The 24,543-nt window shown below is 47.6% G+C and overlaps 1 protein-coding gene across 1 annotated transcript in view; it reads left to right on the forward strand.

Annotated features, from left to right (window-relative positions):
* Positions 1-22,278: 22,278 nt before the first annotated feature.
* Positions 22,279-24,543, forward strand: part of cd99 (CD99 molecule (Xg blood group)) — a 71,126-nt gene continuing 68,861 nt past the window's right edge. Inside the window, exon 1 of the mRNA XM_033023351.1 lies at positions 22,279-22,592. Coding sequence (XP_032879242.1) covers positions 22,532-22,592 — 61 coding nt within the window. The 5' untranslated portion in view covers positions 22,279-22,531. The remainder of the gene's footprint in view (positions 22,593-24,543) is intronic.

Genomic DNA, 24,543 nt, shown 5'->3' on the forward strand with positions numbered 1-24,543 from the left:
ACCAACTCTAAACTAAACTAAACTACTAATAGAGCGGCACGGTGGTGTAGCGGTAGAGTTGCTGCCTTACAGCCAATGCAGAGCCAGAGACCCGGGTTCGACCCCGACCACGGGCGCTGTCCGGTCCGAGTTTGTACGTTCTCCCCGTGGCCACGTGGGTTTTCCCCGAGATCTTCTGTTTCCACCCACAATCCAAAGACGTGCAGGTTTGTAGGTTGATTGGGCTTGGTATAAGTGTAAATTTCCCTTGTGTGTGTGTGTAGGCACATTGTGTTAATGTGCGGGGATCGCCGGTCGGCCCAGACTCGGTGGGCCGAAGGGCCTGTTTCCACGCTGTATCTCTAAACTAAAATGAACTAAACTAAACTTGCCAGATGTCCTCAGCCTCCTCAAGAAGTAGAGTATCTATTTTAACTTTTATTAAGCCTATGTGAAGATAATCAAGTGAATGCTATTAGGTCATGCTATTAGACACAGCTCATGCTATTAGACACTATTTTTAATTGTGAAGGAGTCTTGTCGGTTTCCCTAGTGACTAATTGTTGGGAGTATTTGAAAATGTCATCTCCTTTCCAGTGGAGAACTGCAGTGAGGAATCGCTATCTGATCTTCCACCAGCCAGCTGTCACCGAACAACAACTGAGGTCTGGGTTGAACTGGAAGTTTATTTTAGTGTTCGGGATACAGCGCGGAAACAGGCCCTTCGGCCCACCGAGTCCGCACCAACCAGCGATCCCCGCACACTAACACTATCCTACGCACGCTCGGGACAATTTACACATACACCAAGGCAATTGACCTACAAACCTGCACGTCTTTGGAGTGTGGGAGGAAACCGAAGCACCCGGTGAAAACCCGCGCAGGTCACGGGGAGAACGTACAGACTCCGTACAGACAGCACCCGTAGTCAGGATCGAACCCGGGTCTCTGGCGCTGTAAGGCAGTAGCTCTACCATTGCGCCACTGTGCCGCCCTAATTATGAATTATCTTGTCTGTTTCCTGATAACTAAAGGACCTGTCCCACTTGCATGCGTCTGGCGCGACCAAACGTGGTCGCTTGAGGCGGGGCCGGTCCCACTTCGAAGCGCGGAGGCGTATGGAGTTGTGCGGGACTGGTCCCGACATCGCGCAGGGCTCCGAAAGTCCTGTGTTGTCCGAAAATTCCGTGCGCCAACGGCCTGTCGGCCCGCGTACGGACGCAGGCACATTGAGGGCGTATGCAGCGTCTTGACGGCGTATGCAGCTTCTTGATGGCGTACGCCATGCGCGTGCCGTTGCGTGATGACGTCAACGCCCGACGCCCTGCGACGCCCAAATTCAGTCGGCCCGCCTCCTGCCCGAGTTACGTCACGTGCGAACTTAGCGCGTACTTACTGCGAACTCCGCTTCCGTTTTGGTCGCGCCAAACGCATGCAGTCGCATGCAAGTGGGACAGGCCCTTAACTATTAGGAGGACTTGATAATGTCATCTTTATTGGAGTGAAGAATCGCTATCTGATCTCCCACTACTATCTGAGCTACTATCTACCTCATGAGAGACCCTCGGACTATCTCTGATCGGACTTTGCTGGCTTTATCTTGCACTAAACATTGATTGTCAGTCAAGGCGTGGCCTTGCAACTGGTACCATGTAGTCCAGTTCAACCTGTGGGACATGCTCGTCCTTCATGGAAAGTCTGCTTTGGCGGACTAGACGGACAAGATCTTTATGAACCAACGGCTGGAAAGGCAACGCAGCGATGCACTGTGGCGTGTGAAGGGCTAGTCAGAGCACTAAAGACGACGCAGCCATCCACTGAGGCCAAGAAGTCTCCAGCCGTGAGGATTTCTCATACCACTGGACTCTGAGTTTTTAAGAAGGAACTGCAGATGCTGGAAAATCAAAGGTAGACAAAAATGCTGGAGAAACTCTGCGGGTGCAGCAGCATCTATGGAGCGAAGGTGATAGGCAACATTTCGGGCCAAAACCCTTCTTCAGACTGATGGAGGGTGGTGGGGGGGGGGGGGGGGTGTCGGGGCGAAGAAAGGAAAAAGGAAGAGGAGGAGCCCGAGGGCTGAGGGAGAACTGAGAAGGGGAGGAGACAGCAAGGGCTACCAGAAATTGGAGAATTAAATGTTTATGCCGTTAGGGTGCAGACTGCCCAAGCGGAATATGAGGTGCTGCTCCTCCAATTTCCGGTGGGACTCACTCTGGCCATGGAGGAGGCCCAGGACAGAGAGGTCGGATTGGGAATGGGAGGGGGAGTTGAAGTGCTGAGCCACCTGGAGGTAAGAGGGAGTCAAAGTGTTTGGCAACCGGGAGATCCCGTAGGCCCGGGCAGATTGCAAAGTCCAGAGTTGATCCAATCAGTGAGGAAGGAACACAGGGGTTCTCGCTGGCCTGTGAACAAAGGCACTGAATGTGAAAACGCACACCTCCAGATTCTGGAAGAATTTCTTCCTAGCTGTTATCAGGCAACTGAACCATCATCCTATCAGCAACTCGAGAGCAGTCCTGACCTACCATCTACCTGAAAGGAGACAACTCCTTGGTACAACCGTCAACGTAGACATGGGGGCCAAAGGGCCTGTTTCTGTGCTCTGTGACTGGCCGTGTGCGGGAAGGAACTGCAGATGCTGTTTTACACCAAGATAGACAAAAAATGCTGGAGTAACTTAGCGGGACAGGCAGCGTCTCTGGAGAGAAGGAATGGGTGATGTTTCAGGTCGAGACCCTTCTTCAGATTCCCTTTGGATCTGTCGTTTTCACACCTTACCCTAGCACATCTCTATGTCTCTCTCTCTCCCCTGACTATCAGTCTGAAGAAAGGTCTCGAAAAAACATCACCCATTCCATCAGTATCCAGAGATACTGCCTGTCCCGCTGAGTTACTCCAGCGTTTTGTGTCTACCTTCTGGTTGACTATGAATTCTCTTGCCCTGTCACCTGACGTTCGGACCTCGTGCTACCCAGGAATGCGACCTCTCATTCCGCACTACCCAGCCAGAGAAAATATGCTCTCAGCATCCCACCTGTAAATTCCTGTCCGAGTTTTGGAAGGTTAATTTCACAGTCATACAACACAGAAACAGGCCCTTTGGCCCAACTAGCCCTTGCTGACCAAGATGACCCATCTACACAATCCCACCTGCCCGCCTTTGACCCATATCCCACTAAAACTATCCTATCCATGCATCTGTCCAGACGTCTTTGAAATGGTGTTACAGTCCCTGCGTCAACTACCTCCTCTGGCAGCTTGTTCCATACACCCACCAGCATCTGTGGGAAAAGTTGCTCCTCACGTTCCTGTTAAATCTTTCCTCTCTCACCTTGAACCTATGTCCTCTAGTTCTTGATTCCCCTACTTTGGGTTAAATACTGTGCATCTACCCGAGCTTATCCCTTCCGGATCTTAAACGCCTCCATAAGATGTGTCGGAAGGAACGGCAGATGCTGGTTTACACCGATGTTAGATACAAACTGGTGGAGTGACTCAGCGGGACAGGCAGCATCTCTTGATAGAAGAATGGGTGACGTTTCGGATAGAGACCCTTCTTCAGACAGAGTCAGGGGACTGAGATGAGGAAGGGTAAGGTGTGAATAGGAGACATCAAAGGGGGTCAGGCGGTATCTCTCTGGAGAAAAACAGGAGAAACAGAAACCTGAAGACTGCAACGACCAGGTTCAGGAATAGCTACTTCCCCACAGCCATCAGGCTATTAAACTTGGCTCGGACAAAACTCTGAACATTAATAGCTGTTATTTGCATTTTATCAGTTTATTTATTCATGTGTGTATATATTTATATAATGGTATATGGACACACTGATCTGTTTTGTAGTCAATACTATGTTCTGTTGTGCTGAAGCAAAGCAAGAATTTCATTCAGGGACACATGACACTAAACTCACTTGAACTTGAACACTTGAACAGGTGACTTTTCGGATCTAAACTTTCCCCCAGATCCTCATACCTCCCATAAGGTCACGACACTGGACTACAATAGACTATTATTATTATTATTATTGCAGTTATTGTTTGTTTTTTGGAGTTTTGTTATATTATTTATTATTTATTATATGATATACTCTGCTGTGCTGCAGCAAGTAAGAATTGCATTGTTCTATCTGGGACATATGACAATAAAACAGTCTTGTCTCATCTTCCTGCGCTGAGGAAGAAAATCCCAGCCTGTCCAGCTCTCTCCCTATAGCTCAGGCCCTTACTTCCTGGTCTCATTCAAGTCATGAAGAGATTTTATGTGCAATTTATGTGTACTTTATGAACAATTTATTTATTTGTGTCTCTCTGAGTCTATGTGGCAGAAGTGCTGCTGCAGGCAAGACTTTCATTGAACCCCTGCGCATGAGTAAATGACAATTAACTCAACTCAACACTTAGATGTCACTGCCTAGCTCTTCACGCTCAATGTGTAGAACAGAACTGCAGGTGCTGGTTTCATCCAAGACAGACACAAAATGCTGGAGCAACTCAGCAGGACAGGCAGCATCTCTGGGGAGAAGAATGGGTGATGTTTTGGATCGAGCCCCTTCTTCAGACTGGTTATGGATAATGGATCTCTGAGGATCCTCCAGTTCTTCTACTCAGCGGCTGTGGAAAGCATCTTGTCTGGAAATATCACGATTTGGTTTGGGAACTGCTCTGCCCAGGACAAGAAGGCTCTGCAGAGAGTAGTGCGTTTGGCCGAACGCACTATTAGAAACATAGAAACATAGAAATTAGGTGCAGGAGTAGGCCATTCGGCCCTTCGAGCCTGCACCGCCATTCAATATGATCATGGCTGATCATCCAACTCAGTATCCCGTACCTGCCTTCTCTCCATACCCTCTGATCCCCTTAGCCACAAGGGCCACATCTAACCCTCTTAAATATAGCCAATGAACTGGCCTCAACTACCTTCTGTGGCAGAGAATTCCATAGATTCACCACTCTCTGTGTGAAAAAAGTTCTTCTCATCTCGGTTTTAAAGGATTTCCCCCTTATCCTTAAGCTGTGACCCCTTGTCCTGGACTTCCCCAACATCGGGAACAATCTTCCTGCATCTAGCCTGTCCAACCCCTTAAGAATTTTATAAGTTTCTATAAGATCCCCTCTCAATCTCCTAAATTCTAGAGAGTATAAACCAAGTCTATCCAGTCTTTCTTCATAAGACAGTCCTGACATCCCAGGAATCAGTCTGGTGAACCTTCTCTGCACTCCCTCTATGGCAATAATGTCCTTCTTCAGATTGGAACTTCACTCACCCCCCTGCAGGATATATACATCAGAAGGTGCAACTCCAGAGCCAACAAGATCATGGGAGACCCCTTCCACCCCAGCAACGGACTGTTCCAGCTGCTACGGTCAGGCAAACACCTCCGTTGCCATGCTGTGAGAACGGAGAGGATGAGAAGGAGTTTCTTCCCAGAGGCCATTAGGACTGTAAACTCCTATCTCTCCAGGGACTAACTTTACTGAACCACTCTACTGTAGTGTGGTGTCTTTTTTAAATTGCTGTTTTTTACCTTTTTCTTCCCTCCCACAAATATGTAGTATGTGAACATTCTGTTTGTAGTTTGTTTGTTTGTTTTTTTTTGCACAATCTGCGAGCATTGCCACTTTTCATTTCACTGCACATCTCGTATGTGTATGTGACGAATAAACTTGACTTGACCTGACGGGAAGCGAGAGATACAGACGTTGATGTAGAGAGATAAAGAACAATGAATGAAAGATACGCAAAAACGTAACGATGAGAAAGGAGACAGGCCATTGTAAGCTGTTTGTAGGGTGAAAGTAAGAAGCTGGTGCGACTTCGGTGGGGGAGGGATAGAGAGAGAGGGAATGCCGGGGCTACCTGAAGTGAGAGAAATCAATATTCATACCACTGGGGTGTAAACTGCCCAAGCGAAATATGAGATGCTGTTCCTCCAATTTGCATTTAGCCTCACTCTGACAATGGAGGAGACCGAAGATCTGAGTAGGAATGGGAAGAAGAATTAAAGTGTCCAGCAACCGGGAGATCAGGTTGGTTCAGGTGGACTGAGTGAAGGTGTTCCACGAAATGATCGCCCAGTCTACGTTTGGTCTCGCCGATGTATAAGAGTCCACATCTTGAAAAAACGGATAAGGTTGGAGGAGGTGCATGTGAACCTCTGCCTAACCTGAAAGATTGCTGACTGGGATTTGAACAGGCAAAGTCTGATTGAAAGCAACACCTATGGAGCTGCTCCTAACAGTGCAAAAGCAGAGACACATCCCAGGAAATGAGTAGGTTAACCTATGATGAGCGTTGGGCCTGTACTCGCTGGAGTTTAGAAGAATGAGGGGGGACCTTGTTGAAACGTACAGAATAATGAAAGTCCTGGATAGAGCGGATGTGGAGAGGATGTTTCCACTAGTGAGAGAGTCTAGGACTGGAGATCATAGCCTCAGAATTAAAGGACGTTCTTTGAGGAAGGAGATGAGGAGGAATCTCTTCAGGCAGAGGGTGGTGAATCTATGGAATTCTTTGCCACAGAAGGTTGTGGAGGCCAAGTCAGTGGATATATTTAATGCAGAGATAGATAGATCGTGTGTCAGAGGTTATGGGGAGAAGACAGGAGAATGGGGTCAGGGGGGAAAGATAGATCAGCCGTGATCGAATGGCGGAATAGATTTGATGGGCCGAATGGCCTAATTCTGCACCTTTCACGTGATCTTATGATAAGATGTCGCAGATGCCAGAAACCTGAGGGAAAACACAAAGTGGAAGAATACAACGGGTCAGGCAGCAACTGTGTGAGGAGATGGCCTGACGATGTTTCGGGATCTATCTTCCAGCAGGTGGAGAAAGGGTGTCGAGGAGGAAGAGTGATGGGGTTGGGAGAAGGGTCATCGGTAGTGGGGGGAGATTCCTTGCCAAAGAAGTAGATACATAGGCGGGCCTGTTTCCACGATGTATACTTAAACTAAACCCCCAGCTGAGTGGTCAGTCCTCAATAGAGACCTCGCATTTGTGCTCCAATCCCGCCAAGCTTTTTCGTTGTATCGTCCAATCTGTCGGTTCGAGACCCTTTTTCTGACAGTCTCCACCCGAAACGTCACCCATCACGATTGCAACAGGTTTCGTTCCGATCGGTGGAAGCTGGTAAGAGTCGCCCACGACAGGAGAAGACAAGCTACGTCAAGCCCACAGTCGCCGAAACGTTTCGAACTTTTAAAAATCCAGCGGCGACCAGAAAAACGTTACGGCTCTTTAGGCGATTTGAGGAGACTACGCATGACCGTGTGAAAACAGCCCAGTTGCCTGTCGTCGCTGAAAAAATCGCCTGTGGGTCAAGGGCCTGTCCCACGAGCATGCGACTCCATGCGGCAAGCGCGACCTAACGTGGTCGCTTGAGCCGTACGGCCTCGCGGGGCCGGTCCCACTTCGATCGCCGGAGCCGTATGGAGTTGAGCGGAGCTGGTCCCGACATCGCGCGGGGCTGCAAAAAACTGACCGTGTTCAAAAATTCCGCGCGGCAACGGCCTGCCGGCCCACAGCCACCTCGACGCCGTACGCACCGCCTCGACGGGCATACGCAGCGTCTCAACGCCGGACGCAGCGTCTTGACACCGTACGTCACGCGCGAACTTCCCGCGGACTTCGATCGAACTTCACGACACTCACTCGAACTCCGCGCGGCCCCCGCTTCCAGTTTGGTCGCGCTCGCCGCATGCAGGCGTATGCTGGTGGGACCGGCCCTGTACGGGGGTCACTCGAAACCTCCGCGTGGCCCCCGCTTCCGGTTTGGTCGCGCTCGCCGCATGCAGGCGCATGCTGGTGGGACAGGCCCTACAGGCCCTTGACTATACCTAAGTAGCCAGCAAAAGCACAACAGGCCAGATAGTCTCACACTGTGCAGCCTTTGTCTATGATTCTATGATGTGCAAATGTGCCTTCTGGTATTAAAAGCATGTCACAAGATGACTTGCACTAGCCTGCGCAGCTGTCTCTATTTTGTGTTGAGCATTTGGTATTTTGCAACGGTTCATATACCAAAGACTTGTAAAATATATCTGGGAGACAGCTGCCGGTGTCAATTCAACAATAGCCTTGATGTTTAATGCAGATGGAGCCGCTTTTGTTTGGCTCTCATTAATTAATTAAATCACCACTTACAAAACCTCCTGCTTTTCATGATGGACCACTCCCATGATGATCCATTCATTACATGCCAAGTTTAGATTAGGAAGGAACTGCAGATGCTGGTTTAAACCGACGATGGACACAAAATACTGGAGTATTTCAGCAGGACAAGCAACATCTCTGGAGAGAAGGCATGGGTGACTTTTCGAGTTGAGGTTTCAGTCTGAAGAAAGGTCTCGACCCGAAACGTCAACCGTTCCTTATCACCAGAGACGCTGCCTGTCCCACGGAGATACTCCAGCATCTTCCAAATTTAGTTTAGTTTACTATTGTGTAGAGATATAACGTGGAACAAGCCCTACGGCCCACCGAGAACGCGCCGATCACCGATCCCCGTACACGAACGCTATCCCACACCACTAATAACGATTTACAATCATGACCGAAGCCAATTAACCTGCGAACCTGAATGTCATTGGTGTGTGGGATGAAACCGGAACAATCGGGAAAAACCCACGCAGGTCACGGGGAGAACGTACAAACTCCGCACAGACAGCACCCGTGGTCAGGATCGAACCCGCGTCTCTGGCGCTGTGAGGCAGCAGCTCTACCGCTGCGCCACCATGCCGCCCCACTTAAAGCACATGAAGGAATAGAAGAGAAGCCATTGGCATAATCAAGGACAAGTCTCACCCCGGTCACTCCCTCAGACAACCCAAAAGGTGAGGTGCAGGTGAGTAGGATAATCGGCCACTGCCAATTGCCCCAAGTGATTCATCATCATTCGCAGTCACTCGAAATGAGTATGACTGTCCTCTCATGGAGGACGCAGTGCGTGACTTTGTTTAACGTGGGGACACTGGTGCACAGACAGCCACCCCACGTGGGGTCCTTGACAGATCTGGGTCAGGATCCAGTGGCATGGAGTCCAAGACGACCGGAGACCCTTTTCTGCTGCAGCCTTCATCCGCCTTCCCAGCCGTTGTGACGCTCCACTAAGGTCAGCCATCGTCCTCCACCTGTTCCACCGTTGAGGTCTTGGTTGGATTGCTCTTTGTCAGAGTCCTCCCCCTCGACCTTACCGCCATGGGTGGCCCTACCAGGAGCATCGCTCCAGACGGCATCGCTCTCAGGATCTCAGGACCACACAAGCTTCTCCACCACGACAAGGTGACAATCCACGGGGAAGGATCCCCAAGTGAGCAGGATAGAAGTGGTGTCCAGGTGATCGCTCATCGGCATGGAGTGAAGTGATGGCTTCCATTCTGCATCTCTAAAACTATAAACTAAACTGAAACAAATTTGTCAGAAGCTACACTGTACAATGCAAGTTGTGGCCCTTAAATTCTATTGTCTCCTTTTTGAACAATGTATCTCAATGCTCCAACAGGATTTTAGCAAAGGGCCCCAAATTATTCAGCATGTTGCGTCACGGACCATCTATCGACTGCCTCCTTGTCTTCATAAAGGTTGAAGCTTTTCTTGGACCCACAAACAAATACAATTTTAAAGTTTTAACAGTGGTTAATTCAAGAGGGACGACAGATGGCACAATGGGCTAAGTGTTCGGCTGGCAACCGGAAGGTAGCCGGTTCGAATCCCGCTTGGAGTGCATACTGTCGTTGTGTCCTTGGGCAAGACACTTGGCGCTTTACATCGCATTATTCATTCACTCCTCAGTCACACTCGTGTGTGAATGTGTGTGAATGTGTGTGAGTGATTGGTGGTGGTCGGAGGGGCCGTAGGCGCAGAATGGCAGCCACGCTTCCGTCAGTCTGCCCCAGGGCAGCTGTGGCTACAGAAGTAGCTTACCACCACCGAGTGTGACTGAGGAGTGAATGAATAATGCGATGTAAAGCGCCTTGAGTATTAGAAAGGCGCTATATAAATCCCATCCATTATTATTATTATTAAGAGGCAGTTGTGGAGTAGGGAACCTACTCTGACACAGACAGTTCTCAGGTGAGACAGACGCGTGCTATTTTATCGATCTTTTACCTTCGGGGGAGAGGCTTGTTCACTAGTCTTCACATGCTCTCTCTGATTGTACACAGCATGCCTTTTTATGTCTGTCTATGCCTTTTTACAACCCAGGCTACAACCCAGTGGTATCAATATTGATTTTGCTAACTTCAAGTCACCCTTGCATCCCTCTCTCTCCGTCCCCTCCCCCACCCTAGTCATCGCACTAGTGTCACTGCCGACCTGGTGCGTCTTATTGTCTGTAACTTGGTTTCACCTTGCCAACAATGACCCGTTTCCTTTATCATCGTTTCCTTTTGTGCATTTCTTTCATTCATTTAAAAAAAAACTCTCCATATCCCCACCCACATCTCACCTTTCCCTCTCCCCTCACTCTTAGTCTGAAGAAGGGTCTCGACCCGAAACGTCACCTATTCCTTCTCTCCAGAGATGCTGCCTGACCCGCTGAGTTACTCCAGCTTTTTTTTGTTATTCTTGCACTAAACATTATTCTTGCACTAGATGTTATTCTCTTGCGCTAAATGTTATTTCTTGGACTAAATGTTGTTCCCTTTATCATGTATCTGTTCACTGTGAATGGCCCGATTGTAATCATGTATTGTCTTCCCATTGACTGGATAGCCAGCAACAAAATCTTTTCTCTGCACCTCGGTACACGCGACAATAAACTGAACTAAACGGTTGCTATTTCCACCCCTCCTCCCTGCACCGGCACCATCTGCCCTTTGACCCCTCTCCTGGATCCACCTATCACTCGCCAACTCCTGCCTTACCCCTCTCCCTCAACTCTGTACACTGGCTCTTCTCTCAGTCCTGATGTGGGGTCTCGACTCGAAACGTTGACTAACCCTCTGCCTGCGCAGATACTGACTATCCCCACTCATAGCCATAGAGTCATAGAGTCATGTAGCACAGAAACAGGCCCTTCGGCCCAACTCTTGTGAACTTGTCAAATTCTTGATTAGAAGGGTTACGGGGAGAAGGCAGGAAAATGGGATTAGGAGGATGAGAACAGCCATGCTTGAATGGCGGAGTGGACTAACGGGCTGAATGGCCTAATTCCACTCCTATGACTTGCAATATGAACTTGTCAACTCGTCCACACCAACCAAGATGACAGTCACGGTGGCGCAGCGGTAGAGTTACTACCGCTGCGAATGCAGCGCCGGAGATCCGGGTCCCATCACGATTACGGGCGCTGTCTGTACGGAGTTTGTACGTTCTCCCCGTGACCTGCGTGGGTTTTATCCGAGATCTTCAGTTTCCTCCCACATTCCAAAGACGTCCAGGTTTGTAGGTTAATTGGCTTGGTCAATGTAAAAATTGTCCCTAGTGGGTGTGGGATGGTGTTAATATGCGGGGATCGCTGGTCGGCACGGACCCGGTGGGCCGAAGGGCCTGTTTCCGCGCTGTATCTCTGAACTAAACTAAACTAATTTAAGCCAGTGCCTGCATGTGGCCCGTATCCCTCGAAACCTTTCTTATCCGTGAGCTGGTCCTCCCAGTTCCTCATTTAGTTTATGTTTTGCTCCATATCTCCACATCTGCAGTCTCTTGTTGCTCTCTAATCCATAATGATATTAATGTCAGAGACTGGAAATAATTGCTGTGGTCACTTCTTTAGACCTCATATCTCCGTAACGAGGCTGGGTTGTTTAGAGTTAAGAGAAACAGCTTGAAAACAGCCCCTTTGGCCCATCAAGTCCACACTGTCGAAGATAGACACAAACTGCTGGAGTAACTCAGCCTGACAGGCAGCATCTCTGGAGAGAAGGAATGGGTAACGTTTCGGGTCGAGACCCTTCTACCCGAAACATCACCCATTCCTTCTCTCCAGAAATGCTGCATGTCCCTCTGAGTTACTCCAGCACTCTGCGTCTATCTTCGATTTAAACCAGCATCTACAGTTCCTTCCTTCACAAGTCCACACTGTCCCAGGAATCCCAATAGACAATAGATGCAGGAGTAGGCCATCCGGCCCTTCGAGCCGGCACCGCCATTCAATGTGATCATGGCTGATCATCCCCAATCAGTACCGTTCCTGCCTTCTCCCCATGTCCCCTGACTCCACTATGTTTAAGAGCCCTATCTAGCTCTCTCGTGAAAGCATCCAGAGAACCTGCCTCCACCGCCCTCTGAGGCAGAGAATTCCACAGACTCACCACTCTCTGTGAGAAAAAGTGTTTCCTCGTCTCCGTTCTAAATGGCTTACCCCTTATTCTTAAACTGTGGCCCCTGGTTCTGGACTCCCCCAACATTGGGAACATGTTTCCTGCCTCTAGCGTGTCCAAGCCCTTAACAATCTTATATGTTTCAATAAGATCCCCTCTCATCCTTCTAAACTCCAGAGTGTACAAGCCCAGCTGCTCCATTCTCTCAGCATATGACAGTCCCGCCATCCCGGGAATTAACCTTGTAAACCTACGCTGCACTCCCTCAATAGCAAGAACGTCCTTCCTCAAATTAGGGGACCAAAACTGCACACAATACTCCAGGTGTGGTCTCACTAAGGCTCTGTACAACTGCAGAACTGCGGGATGAGGATCGAAGTAGGGTCTCTGGCGTTGTGAAGGCTGCATCTCTACCAGCTGTGTTGCTGTGCCACCGTGTGCCACTATGCCCGCTGCAGTTGTGAATATTTCCCTTTGCGGTATTTCCCGTGAAGTTGGAAATCCTTTGTTTGAAGACCAAATAATTATCTGCCTGCCGGTGAATGAAAACAAAAATAAACACAGCTGCTGAAATCTGAAATAAAAAACTGGAAGTGCTCAGCAGAGTAGGCGGCGTATGTCAACAGAGCAACAGAGAAGATGCTTCAAGCTAAAGGTGGCGTTGAACATCAGATATCAATGTACAGACTTTCAAGTGAGTGAGTGTCACTGATGTCAGAGAGTCATAGAACTCGACAGCACGGAAACAGGCCCTTCGGCCCACCTTGTCCATGGCGACCAACTTCAAATGTCATAAGAGCAGAATGAAGACATTCGGCCCATCGAGTCTACTCCACCATTCAATCGTGGCTGATGTATCTTCCCCTCTCAACCCCAATCTCCTGCCCTCTCCCTACAACCTTTGACACCCTTACGAATCAAGAATCTGTCAATCTCTGCTTTAAAAACAACCAATAACTTGGCCTCCACAGTCTCCAGTGGCAATGAATCCCACAGATTCACCACCCTCCTACGGGTGGTCATGGTGGCGCAGGGGTAGAGTTGCTGCCTTACAGCGCCTGCAGCGCCGGAGACCCAGGTTCGATCCCGACTACGGGTGCTGTCTTTACGGAGTTTGTACGTTCTCCCCGTGACCGCGTGGGTTATCTCTGAGATCTTCAGTTTCCTCCCACACTCCAAAGACGTACATGTTTGTAGGTAAATTGGCTTGGTGTATGCGTACAATTGTCTCTAGTGTGTGTGTAGGATAGTGCTAATGTGCGGGGGATCGCTGGTTGGAGCGGATCGATGGGCCGAAGGGCCTGTTTCCATGCTGTATCTCTAAACTAAACTAAAAAAACTGAAACCCTCTGAATAAAGGAATTCCTCCTCGTTTGCTTTCTAATGCCCCTGTCCCACTTAGGAAACCTGAACCGAAACCTCTGGAGACTTTGAGCCCCACCCAAGGTTTCCGTGCGGTTCCCGGAGGTTTTTGTCAGTCTCCCTACCTGCTTCCACTACCTGCAACTTCCGGCAACCACCTGCAGCCTCCGGGAACCGCACGGAAACCGTGTGTGGGGCGCAAAGTCTCCAGAGGTTTCCGTTTAGGCTTTTAAGTGGGACAGGGGCATAAAGGTATTTATTTTTATTCTGAGGCTATGGGCTCTGATCCGCGTAGTAAAATCCTCTCCTCATCCACAAGATGTACAGGTTTATGGGTTAATTGGCTTTGGTAAAAATTGTACATTGTACCTAGTGTGTTGGATAGTATTATTGTACGGGAATGATCGCTGGTTGGTGTGAACTCGATGGGCTGAAGGGCCTGTTTTCCTACTGTATCTCTGTAAACTCGATGCTGTATCTCTAAAGACTAAGAGGGAGAAGGGGCGGAATTGTGGCGCAGTGGTAGAGTTGCTGCCTTACAGCGCCAGAGACCCGGGTTCGATCCTGACTAAATGTCCTTTCAGCAAGACAATGAACAGTACTTGAACATGTAACATTCTAACGCATCTTCAACAGTAGGCTTGACGGTAGAATGAAATGGTGTCAGAGAAACAACAGTGATGTTTTAAAAGCTTCCAGCTGTGGGTGTTTTATCGAGAGAATGAAAGGATGTGTTCATAAGATGTTGACCTGAATGGTGTCATTGTTGGAAATCTTAGCTTGGTTTTAATGTTTGATGTGGGTGCAATCAGCTGTTTCCTGCAGAAGACACAGAGATTGCTGTAGTCCATAAATAGCCCTCAAGTCTGAAGAAGGGTCTCGACCCGAAACGTCACCCATTCCTTCTGTCCAGAGACGCGGCCTGTCCCGCTGAGTTACTCCAGCATTTTGTGTCAACTCTCGTCTTTAGTTTGGTTTAGAGATACAGCGCAGAAACAGGCCCACCGAGCCCGCACGGCTTCCATGGGTGGGTTCCCACCGCACGACCTTGTTTGCTGGTCATTTCTGGGGGGCGGTGGCAGTGACCAGCGAGCCTCACCCTTCTCCACTTGACCTTCTCGGTCAGAGGTGGAATCCCCCCCCCGTAGAGCTGGGCGCTGGTGATCTGGTCCCTGCAACTGACATTTTGAACTTTTCTGAGCATTCCGGTGTAGGTAACACCACTGGCCGGGCGGCAACCATCGGCAATAGCGGTCGGCAATCGCTAGTGATGACGACGACAATGATGCGTTTACAATATGAGAGACTTAGGGCGTCACGGTGGCGGAGCGGTAGAGTTACTGTGATTTGTCAGGTTACAGCTTTTCCTTTCAATGTTTGGGGACCTTCACACAGAAGGTGGTGGGTGCATGGAACGAGCTGCCAGAGGTAGTAGTTGAGGTAGTTACTATAACAACATGTAAGCACAGAGGCACTGAGCTGCTGCCTCACAGCGCCAGTGACCCGGGTTCGATCCTGACTACGGGTGCTGTCTGTACGGAGTTTGTACGTTCACCTGGTGACCTGCGTGGGTTTTCTCCGGGATCTCCGGTTTCCTCCCACGCTCCAAAGACGTACAGGTTTACAATACAATACAATACAATACATTACATTTATTTGTATTGTAGGTTTGTAGGCAACGTGCAGGTTTGTAGGCTACTTGGACGGTTGTAAATGTAACTTGACCCTGGTGTGTGTAGGACAGCGATAACCTTGTACCTTGTACCATGTACCTTCCGAAGTGTTCACCAGGGACTATACTGGAAGTTGGACAATTTTATACTGGACAATTGTTTTACATTTATCAGGCCAATTAATCTACAAACCTGCACGTCTTTGGAATGTGGGAGGAAACCGAAGATCTCGGAGAAAACCCATGCAGGTCACGGGGAGAATGTACAAACTCTGTACTGACAGCGGCCGTAGTCGGGATCGAACCCGGGTCTCCGGCGCTGCATTCGCTGTAAGGCAGCAACTCTACCGCTGTGCCACTGTGACTGTGACCATGTGTGGGGATCGATGGTTGGTGCAGACTCGGTGGGCCGAAGGGCTTGTTTCTGCATCGTATCTCTAAGGCTAAACTAAACTAAACTAAATGCAAAACAAATGGGGAATGGCGAGCATTGAGTTATTGATTGATCTCATTGAGTCCAATTGGTAGTATATAGTTTGGTAAAGTATTAGAATGAACCGGGAAAATCAAACAGTAGGTTGATAAATCGCCTGGAAAACGTTGATAAAGCACAGATACAGTCAAGGTCATAGACACAATGAATGAGGTAATTATTAATATCTCTGACATGAGGGCAGTCATTAAGAGTGCTATGAGTGTGTTTCTGGTTTAGTTGAGATACAGCGCTGAAACAGGCCCTTCGGCCCATCGAGTCCACTCCGACTCCCCGTACGCTAGCACTATCTGACACACTTGGGACAATTTCACAATTTTTACTGAAGCCCATTAACCTACAAACCTGTTTGTCTTTTTCTTTCCTTCTTCTCTTTACAAATACTTTATTCAGAAAACCAAATCAACATACAATGTAGTATATCGTTCATATCAAAAAAACTGCCTGTTTCAGCAGTTTACAAACAAAGACAAAAATATTCAAATTAAAATCCTGCCATCTTAGATGCTACATCTTGAAAATATGAGTAGTCTTAGCAGAAAAACCAGAGCAGTTTTCGAAGACATGGATACTATTCATTGATTCATTACAAGGATAGTATGGTGCAACACAACTTTGGAATTAAATCGAATTACGGGTTGGGTGATGGGTGAGAAGAGATACGAAGCAGGTATATCATCACCTATTGTTTATCTTTCTGTTTTTGTCTATTTATTTCTTTACGTTTTTCTTATTTCTATTACTGCACTTTTTGGCTCCACCAATTTGGTCGTCTCTAGGGTTCTATTCTTGCACAGAGGCCACTGTGGATTGTCCACGGAACGTAGGTGAATGGTCGGTGAATCTCTTAATACAAGAGATTACTATCTCCTGTATTAATACTATCCTGTATTAATCTGTATTAAGAGATTCAAGATTCAAGATTCAAGAGAGTTTATTGTCATGTGTCCCAGATAGGACAATGAAATTCTTGCTTTGCTTCAGCACAACAGAATATAGAAGGCATGAATAAAGAACAGATCAGTGTGTCCATATACCATTGTATAAATATATACACACATGAATAAATAAAACAAATAAAGTGCAAATAAACTGATAATGGGCTATTAATGTTCAGAGTTTAGTTTGAGTTGAGTTCAATAGCCTGATGGCTGTGGGGAAGAGGCTGTTTCTGAACCTGGACGTTGCAGTCTTCAGGCTCCTGTACATTCTACCTGAAGGTATCCAAGGGTTCCTTTCAGTCCCATCGTGGTCAATTCCAAATTTATGTCTGTTGATGGATCTTTGATCATTATTAATGTTATGGTGCAAAGGACAGGACTCAAGACTGTTTCATTATCAAATATATTGGGGCTGGAACAAAGAAATTCCTACTGGCTGTAGTTTTATGGGCGTATTGAGGCATCAATAAAACAAATAAATGGGCAATAATCCAAAATAATCCATAATACAAAAAAATTATCAGTTGGAGCGGCACGGTGGTGCAGCGGTGGAGCTACTGCCTTACAGCGCCAGAGGCCCGGGTTCAATCCTGACTACGGGTACTTGTTTGTTTGGAGTTTGCACGTTCTCTCTGGACTTCCTCCGAGATCTCCAAGATCTTCGTTTCCCTCCCACACTCCAAAGACGTACAGGTTCGTAGGTTGTTTAAGAAGGAACTGCAGATGCTGTAAAATTGAAGGTACACAAAAATGCTGGAGAAACTCAGCGGGTGCAGCAGCTTCTATAGATCTATAGATGCTGCTGTACCTGCTGAGTTTCTCCAGCATTTTTGTGTACCTCAGGTTTGTAGGTTAATTGGCTTGGTGTAAATGTAAAATCATCCCCAGTGTGTGCTGTGTGGTGTTAATGTGCGGGGATCGCTGGTCGGTGCGGACTCGGTGGGCCGAAGGGCCTGTTTCCGCACTGTATCTCTAAACTAAACTAAATTAAACTTATGCTCAGTAACTTAACAGCTCACAGAAATAGTGCAAGCAAACTGTAGAATTAGAAGGATGGACTAGAACGGGGGAGGAGTTCAGTTTGGTTTAGTTTATTGTCACATGCACCGAGGTACATTGAAACATAGAAACATAGAAACATAGTAAATAGGTGCAGGAGTAGGCCATTCGGCCCTTCAATATGATCATGGCTGATCATCCAACTCAGTATCCTGTACCTGCCTTCTCTCCATACCCCCTGATCCCTTTAGCCACAAGGGCCACATCTAACTCCCTCTTAAATATAGCCAATGAACTGGCCTCAACTACCTTCTGTGGCAGAGAATTCCACAGATTCACCACTCTCTGTGTGAAAAAATGTTTTTCTCATCTCGGTCCTAAAAGACTTCCCCCTTATCCTTAAACTGTGACCCCTTGTTCTGGACTTCCCCAACATCGGGAATAATCTTCCTGCATCTAGCCTGTCCAACCGCTTAAGGATTTTGTAAGTGTCTATAAGATCCCCCCTTAATCTTCTAAATTCTAGCGAGTACAAGCCGAGTCTATCCAGTCTTTCTTCATATGAAAGTCCTGACATCCCAGGAATCAGTCTGGTGAACCTTCTCTGTACTCCCTCTATGGCAAGAATGTCTTTCCTCTAAAAGCTTTTGTCGTGTACTAATCGGGGAGGGGCTTGCTTTAAGGTGAGCGGGGCGAAACGTAAAGGAGATGCGTGGGACAAGTTTAGCGACTGGTTTCTCTTCGTCCCCAGCCAACAATGAGCCATTATGGGCTCCACCCTTCCTTGGTCATCTGCTGCTGGCCCTACTTTGTTCTGGCCTAGGAAAAGATAGATCAGCCATGATTGAATGGCAGAGAAGACTTGATGGGCCAAATAGCCTAATTATGCTCCTGTGAACAGGCATCTGCAGTTCTTTGTTTCTCTCATTCCTATTTTACAGTTTGGATTGGATGGGAATTTATAAAATGATAGGTGGAGAATGAGGCCCACCAAGTCTACTACGCCATTCAATCATGGCTGGCCTATTTTTCCCTCTTAACCCCATTCTCCAGTCCTCTCCCCATAACTCCTCACACCCGTATTAATCAGGAATCTATCCATCTCCACCTTAAAACCATCCAACGACTTGGCCCCCACACTGTCTGTGGCAATGAAATCCACAGATTCACCACCCTCTAACTATGGAAATCCCTCCTTGTCCCCTTCCTAAAGGTACGTCCTTGTATTCTGTGGCTCTGCCCCCTGATCCCAGACTCTCCCACTCGTGGAAACATCATCTCCACATTCACTCTATCTAGGACTTTCACTATTCGGTGCGTTTCAATGAGGCTCACCCCCATCATTCTTCTAAACTGTAGCGAGTAGAGGCTAAGTGTGGCTGAGTTTAGAAGGATGAGAGGGGAGAGGGGAGGACTCATTGAAACTTAAGATAGGCCCAAAAAGCTAGAGTAATTCAGCGGCCCCCCAGAAGGAATGGGTGTCGAGACCCTTCTTGACCTGAAACATCACTCATTCCTCCTCTCCAGAGATGCTGCCTGTCCCACGGAGTTACTCCAGCATTCCGTGTCTATCTTCGGTATAAAACGTCATCTACAGTTTCTTCCTGCTCATTGAAAATCACCGAATAGTGAAAGCCCGAGATAGCGTGGAAGTGGAGAGGCTGTTTCCACCAGTGGGAGAGTCTCGGACCAGAGGGCACAACCTTCACAGTGTAGATTGCTCATTCGCACCCACACATGTCCCAGTTTCATGCAGTTCCTCATCAAAGCAGCAAGCACGGGAAACACATTCACTTCAGTTCAGTTAAGTTTATTGTCACATGTATCGAGGTACAGTGAAAAGCTTTTGTTGCGTGCTATCCAGTCCGCAGAAAGACAATACATGATTCTAATCTCTCCATTTACAGTGTATATATACGTGAATGAATGAATGATTGAATGAATGAATAAGTTTATTGGCCAAGTATTCACATACAAGGAATTTGCCTTGGCGCTCCGACCGACAACATGACATACAGTGACAGTTAGGAATGATACATAAAACATTAATCATTAATAATAAAACATTATTGATTAAACAAGTGCATTAAATAAAATATCAGAGCAAAAGGAGGCTACAGAATTTAGGTTATTGAGTAGAGCTACTACTCGTGGAAAAAAAACTGTTTTTATGTCTGGCTGTGGCAGCTTTGACAGTCCGGAGTCGCCTTCCAGAGGGAAGTGATTCAAAGCGTTTGTGGCCAGGGTGAGAGGGGTCAGGGATGATCTTGCCCGCTCGCTTCCTGGCCCTTGCAGTGTACAGTTCGTCAATGGAGGGAAGGTTGCAGCCAATAACCTTCTCTGCTGATCGGACGATTCGCTGCAGCCTCCAGGAGTCGTGCTCGGTGGCTGAGCCAAACCAGACCATGATGGAGAAGGTGAGAACAGACTCTACGATGGCCGTGTAGAATTGGACCATCATTGCCTGTGGCAGATTGTGCTTCCTCAGCTGCCGCAGGAAGTACATCCTCTGTTGTGCCTTTTTGGCTGTGGAATCGATGGTGGCCCCCCATTTATACATGATAAAGGAATAACATTTAGTGCAAGGTAAAGCCAGCAAAGTCCGATCAACGATAGTCCAAGGTTCTGCAATGCGGTAGATAGTAGTTCAGGACTGCTCTCTGGTTGTGGTAGGATGATTCAGTTGCCTGAAAACAGCTGGGAAGAAACTGTCCCTGAATCTGGAGGTGTGTGTTCTCACACTTCTGTACCTCTTCGCTGATGGTGGAGGGGAGAAGAGGGAGTGGGCAGGGTGCGACTTGCCCGTGATTCTGCTGCTGGCCGTGCCAAGGCAGTGTGAAGTGTTGATGGAGTCAGTAGAAGGGAGGTTTTCTTGGGCAGCTCACACCGCAGCGGTATGAACATTGACTTATCTCATTTCAAGTAGCCCTTGCTTTCCCTCTCTCTCCGTCCCCTCCCCAGTCCCAGTTCTCCCACCAGTCTTACTGTCTCCGACTACATTCTATCTCTATTTGCTTTGTTGTGATCTTCTCCCAGCGAACCAAGATCTACTCTACATTTTCCTTGGACTCCATTCCCTTTGTCCTGTTTTCCCACCTTACACTTCCTTATCTATGTATACCTCCCTCTCCCCTGCTGTTTAGTTATTTTTAGTTTAGTTTAGAGATTCAGCGTGGAAACCGGCCCCTCAGCCAACTGAATCCGCATCGACCAGAGATCCCCGAACACTATCACTATCCTATACACACTAGGGACAATTTACAATTTTTACCGAAGTCAAATTAACCTACAAACCTGTACGGCTTTGGAGTGTGGGAGGAAACCGGAGCATCTGGAGAAAACCCACGCACGTCACGGGGAGAACGTACAAACTCCGTACAGACAGCACCCGTAGTCTGTATTGAACCCGGGTCTAAGGGGCTGAGGAGCTAAGGTCCAGCAATACTGGGCTGCACAGTGGCGCAGCGGTAGAGTTGCTGCCTTACAGCGCCAGAGACACTGGTTCGATCCTACCCATGGATGCTGTCTCCCCCTAACCGCGTGGGCTTTCTCCGGGTGCTCCGGTTTCCTCCCACACTCCAAAGATGTACAGGTTTGGCTTAGGTACAAATTGTAAATTGTCCCTAGTGTGTGTAGGATAGTGATAGTGTTCGGGGGTCTCTGGTTGACGTAGACTCGGTGGACCGAAGGGCCTGTTTCCACGCTGAATCTCTGAACTAAATTAAAATAAACGAATATTTCAACGCTTTCAAGAGAGAGCTAGATAGGGCTCTTAAAAATAGCGGAGTCAGGGGATATGGGGAGAAGGCAGGAACGGGGTACTGATTGGGGATGATCAGCAATGATCACATTGAATGGCGGTGCTGCCTCGGGCAAAAGGTATCGTAGTATAAGGAGCAGAACGGCCAGGTTTTGCAACAGCTTCTTCCCCCCGAGCCATCAGACTCTTGAATGCCATGTAATGTGCTGCCACCATTATCTATTTTATCTTTTTATCCATTTTAACCTTCTGTTTTTTGTGTTGCACGAGGAGCCAGATGCAACGAAATTTCATTCAGAATTTCATTTATTGATGTAATTCTGATTGACAATAAAGTTTTGATTGATTGATTGAAGGGCCGAATGGCCTACTCCTGCACCTATTGTCTAATATGCTGAAGATAGACAAAAAATGCTGGAATAACTCAGCGGGAGAGGCAGCATTGACGGAGAGAGGGAATGGGTCTCAAACCGAAACGTTGCCCAATTTCTTCCCTCCAGAGACGCTGCTGCCTGTCCCACTGAGTTACTGCAGCATTTTTGTGTCAAGTGAGGAGGGGGGGGGGGAGAGGTTGGCTTGTGTGATGATGGGTGGAGAGAGGGTGTGGTCGGTTTGCGGGGACTGCAGAAACCTCCTGTAGTAAAACCCTGCCTCTTATGCCAGCCAGCGCCCCGGAGAACACAGGGCGATTGGCCAGGCCAGAGACAACTATTGGAAAACAGAGCTGTCAGTGAAAGAGAATGACACGAGACGATGACTCACTCACTCACACACACCCTCAAAGATCCTAGCTCCGCTATAGGATCTTTGCACACCCTCACTCACTTTCAGCGAGGCAGCCAGTCTGTGTTACAAGTCTATACAGTCTGCAGTCGGCGGGCAAGACCAAAATCGCTCTATATTTAGCTGTTTTTGTTCGAGGGAAGAAAAAAAAAGTTTTTCCTGCCTCGCTTGGCTGCATTCGTACCTTTTGATTGAAGGGAACACTTTTAAAGTCGCTGAAGCCGAAAGAGCGAAAACTTTCTTTTGTAAACTCGGAGCAAACTTTTTCAGTAAACGATGTCGCGTGTAAGATGTATCTTATTCCTCGGGCTGGCGATTGTCTTCGTTAGGACCAAAGGTAAGAATTGTTAGTTTAAAAAAAAAAATATATATATATATAGTGTTAGTTTGTGAGTGTTAATGAGGTTTTTAAAAAAAATCTTGGAGCGTATTTCCATGGGCGTTAAAACTTTTTTTTCAAGCACTTTCCAAGTGTTTTTTTTGTTGTTCTTTTAAAAAAGGGCCTCTCAACTAAAACTCCTGAGCGGCCGTGACTGGGTGGACGTGATTTTCTAAATACCTTCATCTGAAACGTGTTTTTTGAATTACTTGCGCCGGTTGCAACTAAGGGCGGTGGCGGAGTAGTTGGTTTTGTGAACCGCACCAGCAGCGACTTCCAAGAGTTGTCTTAGATCTCTTTGTGATGGTTTGTGACATGCCTTTTGTGGAGCATGTGTGTGTGAGTGGATCTCCTCTAATAAAAGCAACGGCTTGGAGCACTAGTTAGTGAAGGATTTACAGGCGGGGTGGTGTGCAGGGGCATCTCTGAACATTTTTTAACCCCCTCCCTTATTTATTACACTACAGAAATGCCTCATTAAGTTGTATTACAGCAAGCATTACTTCGAGAGTCGAGATTTTATTTGTCATGTATATCCCGAAACTGAACCATGAAATGTTTGCTTCCAGAAGCTCCACAGATACTGTAAACATAGTACACTGTAAAAACCCCCAATAAACATAGAAACATAGAAAATAGGTGCAGGAGTGGGCCATTCGGCCCTTCGAGCCTGCACTGCCATTCCATATGATCATGGCTGATCATCCAACTCGGTATCCTGTACCTGCCTTCTCTCCATACCCCCTGATCTCTTTAGCCACAAGGGCCACATCTAACTCCCTCTTAAATATAGCCAATGAACTGGCCTCAACTACATAGAAACATAGAAAATAGGTGCAGGAGTAGGCCATTCGGCACTTCGAGCCTGCACCGCCATTCAATATGATCATGGCTGATCATCCAACTCAGTATCCTGTACCTGCCTTCTCTCCATACCCCCTGATCCCTTTAGCCACAAGGGCCACATCTAACTCCCTCTTAAATATAGCCAATGAACTGGCCTCAACTACCTTCTGTGGCAGAGAATTCCACAGATTCACCACTCTCTGTGTGAAAAATGTTTTTCTCATCTCGGTCCTAAAATACTTCCCCCTTATCCTTAAACTGTGACTAAGAGCTTAAGAAGGAACTGCAGATGCTGGAAAATCGAAGCTACACAAAAATGCTGGAGAAACTCAATGGGTGCAGCAGCATCTATGGAGCGAAGGAAATAGGCAACGTTTCGGGCCGAAACGTTGCCTATTTCCTTCGCTCCATAGATGCTGCTGCACCCGCTGAGTTTCTCCAGCATTTTTGTGTACCTTAAACTTTGACTCCTTGTTCTGGACTTCCCCAACTGGACTTGACTTGACTTATTAAAATAAACCATGTTTCACAAGTCATAGGAGCAGAATTAGGCCATTCGGCTCATCGAGTCCACCCCTATCCTTTCCCTCTCAATCTCATTCTCCTGCCTTCTCCCCATAACCTTTGATAACCTTACTAAACAAGAATCAATCAACAGAAACAAAAACACGGTAAAGACAAAATCTATGTAGTTTGGAGCTTTTTTGGAGGTTGCAGTGTTTAATAGCCTGATGGCTGTAGGGAATTCCCTGCCACAGAGGGCAGTGGAGGCCAAGTCACTGGATGGATTGGTTAAGAAGGTTCAATGGTTGGGTATTAATGGTGGAGTAGCAAGATGGATTCAACAGTGGCTGAATGGGAGATGCCAGAGAGTAATGGTGGATGGTTGTTTGTCAGGTTGGAGGCCAGTGACGAGTGGGGTGCCACAGGGATCTGTGTTGGGTCCAATGTTGTTTGTCATGTACATCAATGATCTGGACGATGGTGTGGTAAATTGGATTAGTAAGTATGCAGATGATACAAAGATAGGTGGGGTTGCGGGTAATGAAGTAGAGTTTCAAAG

This window comes from Amblyraja radiata, chromosome 6 (assembly GCF_010909765.2).
Source record: "Amblyraja radiata isolate CabotCenter1 chromosome 6, sAmbRad1.1.pri, whole genome shotgun sequence".
NCBI classification, from domain to species: Eukaryota; Metazoa; Chordata; class Chondrichthyes; order Rajiformes; family Rajidae; genus Amblyraja; species Amblyraja radiata.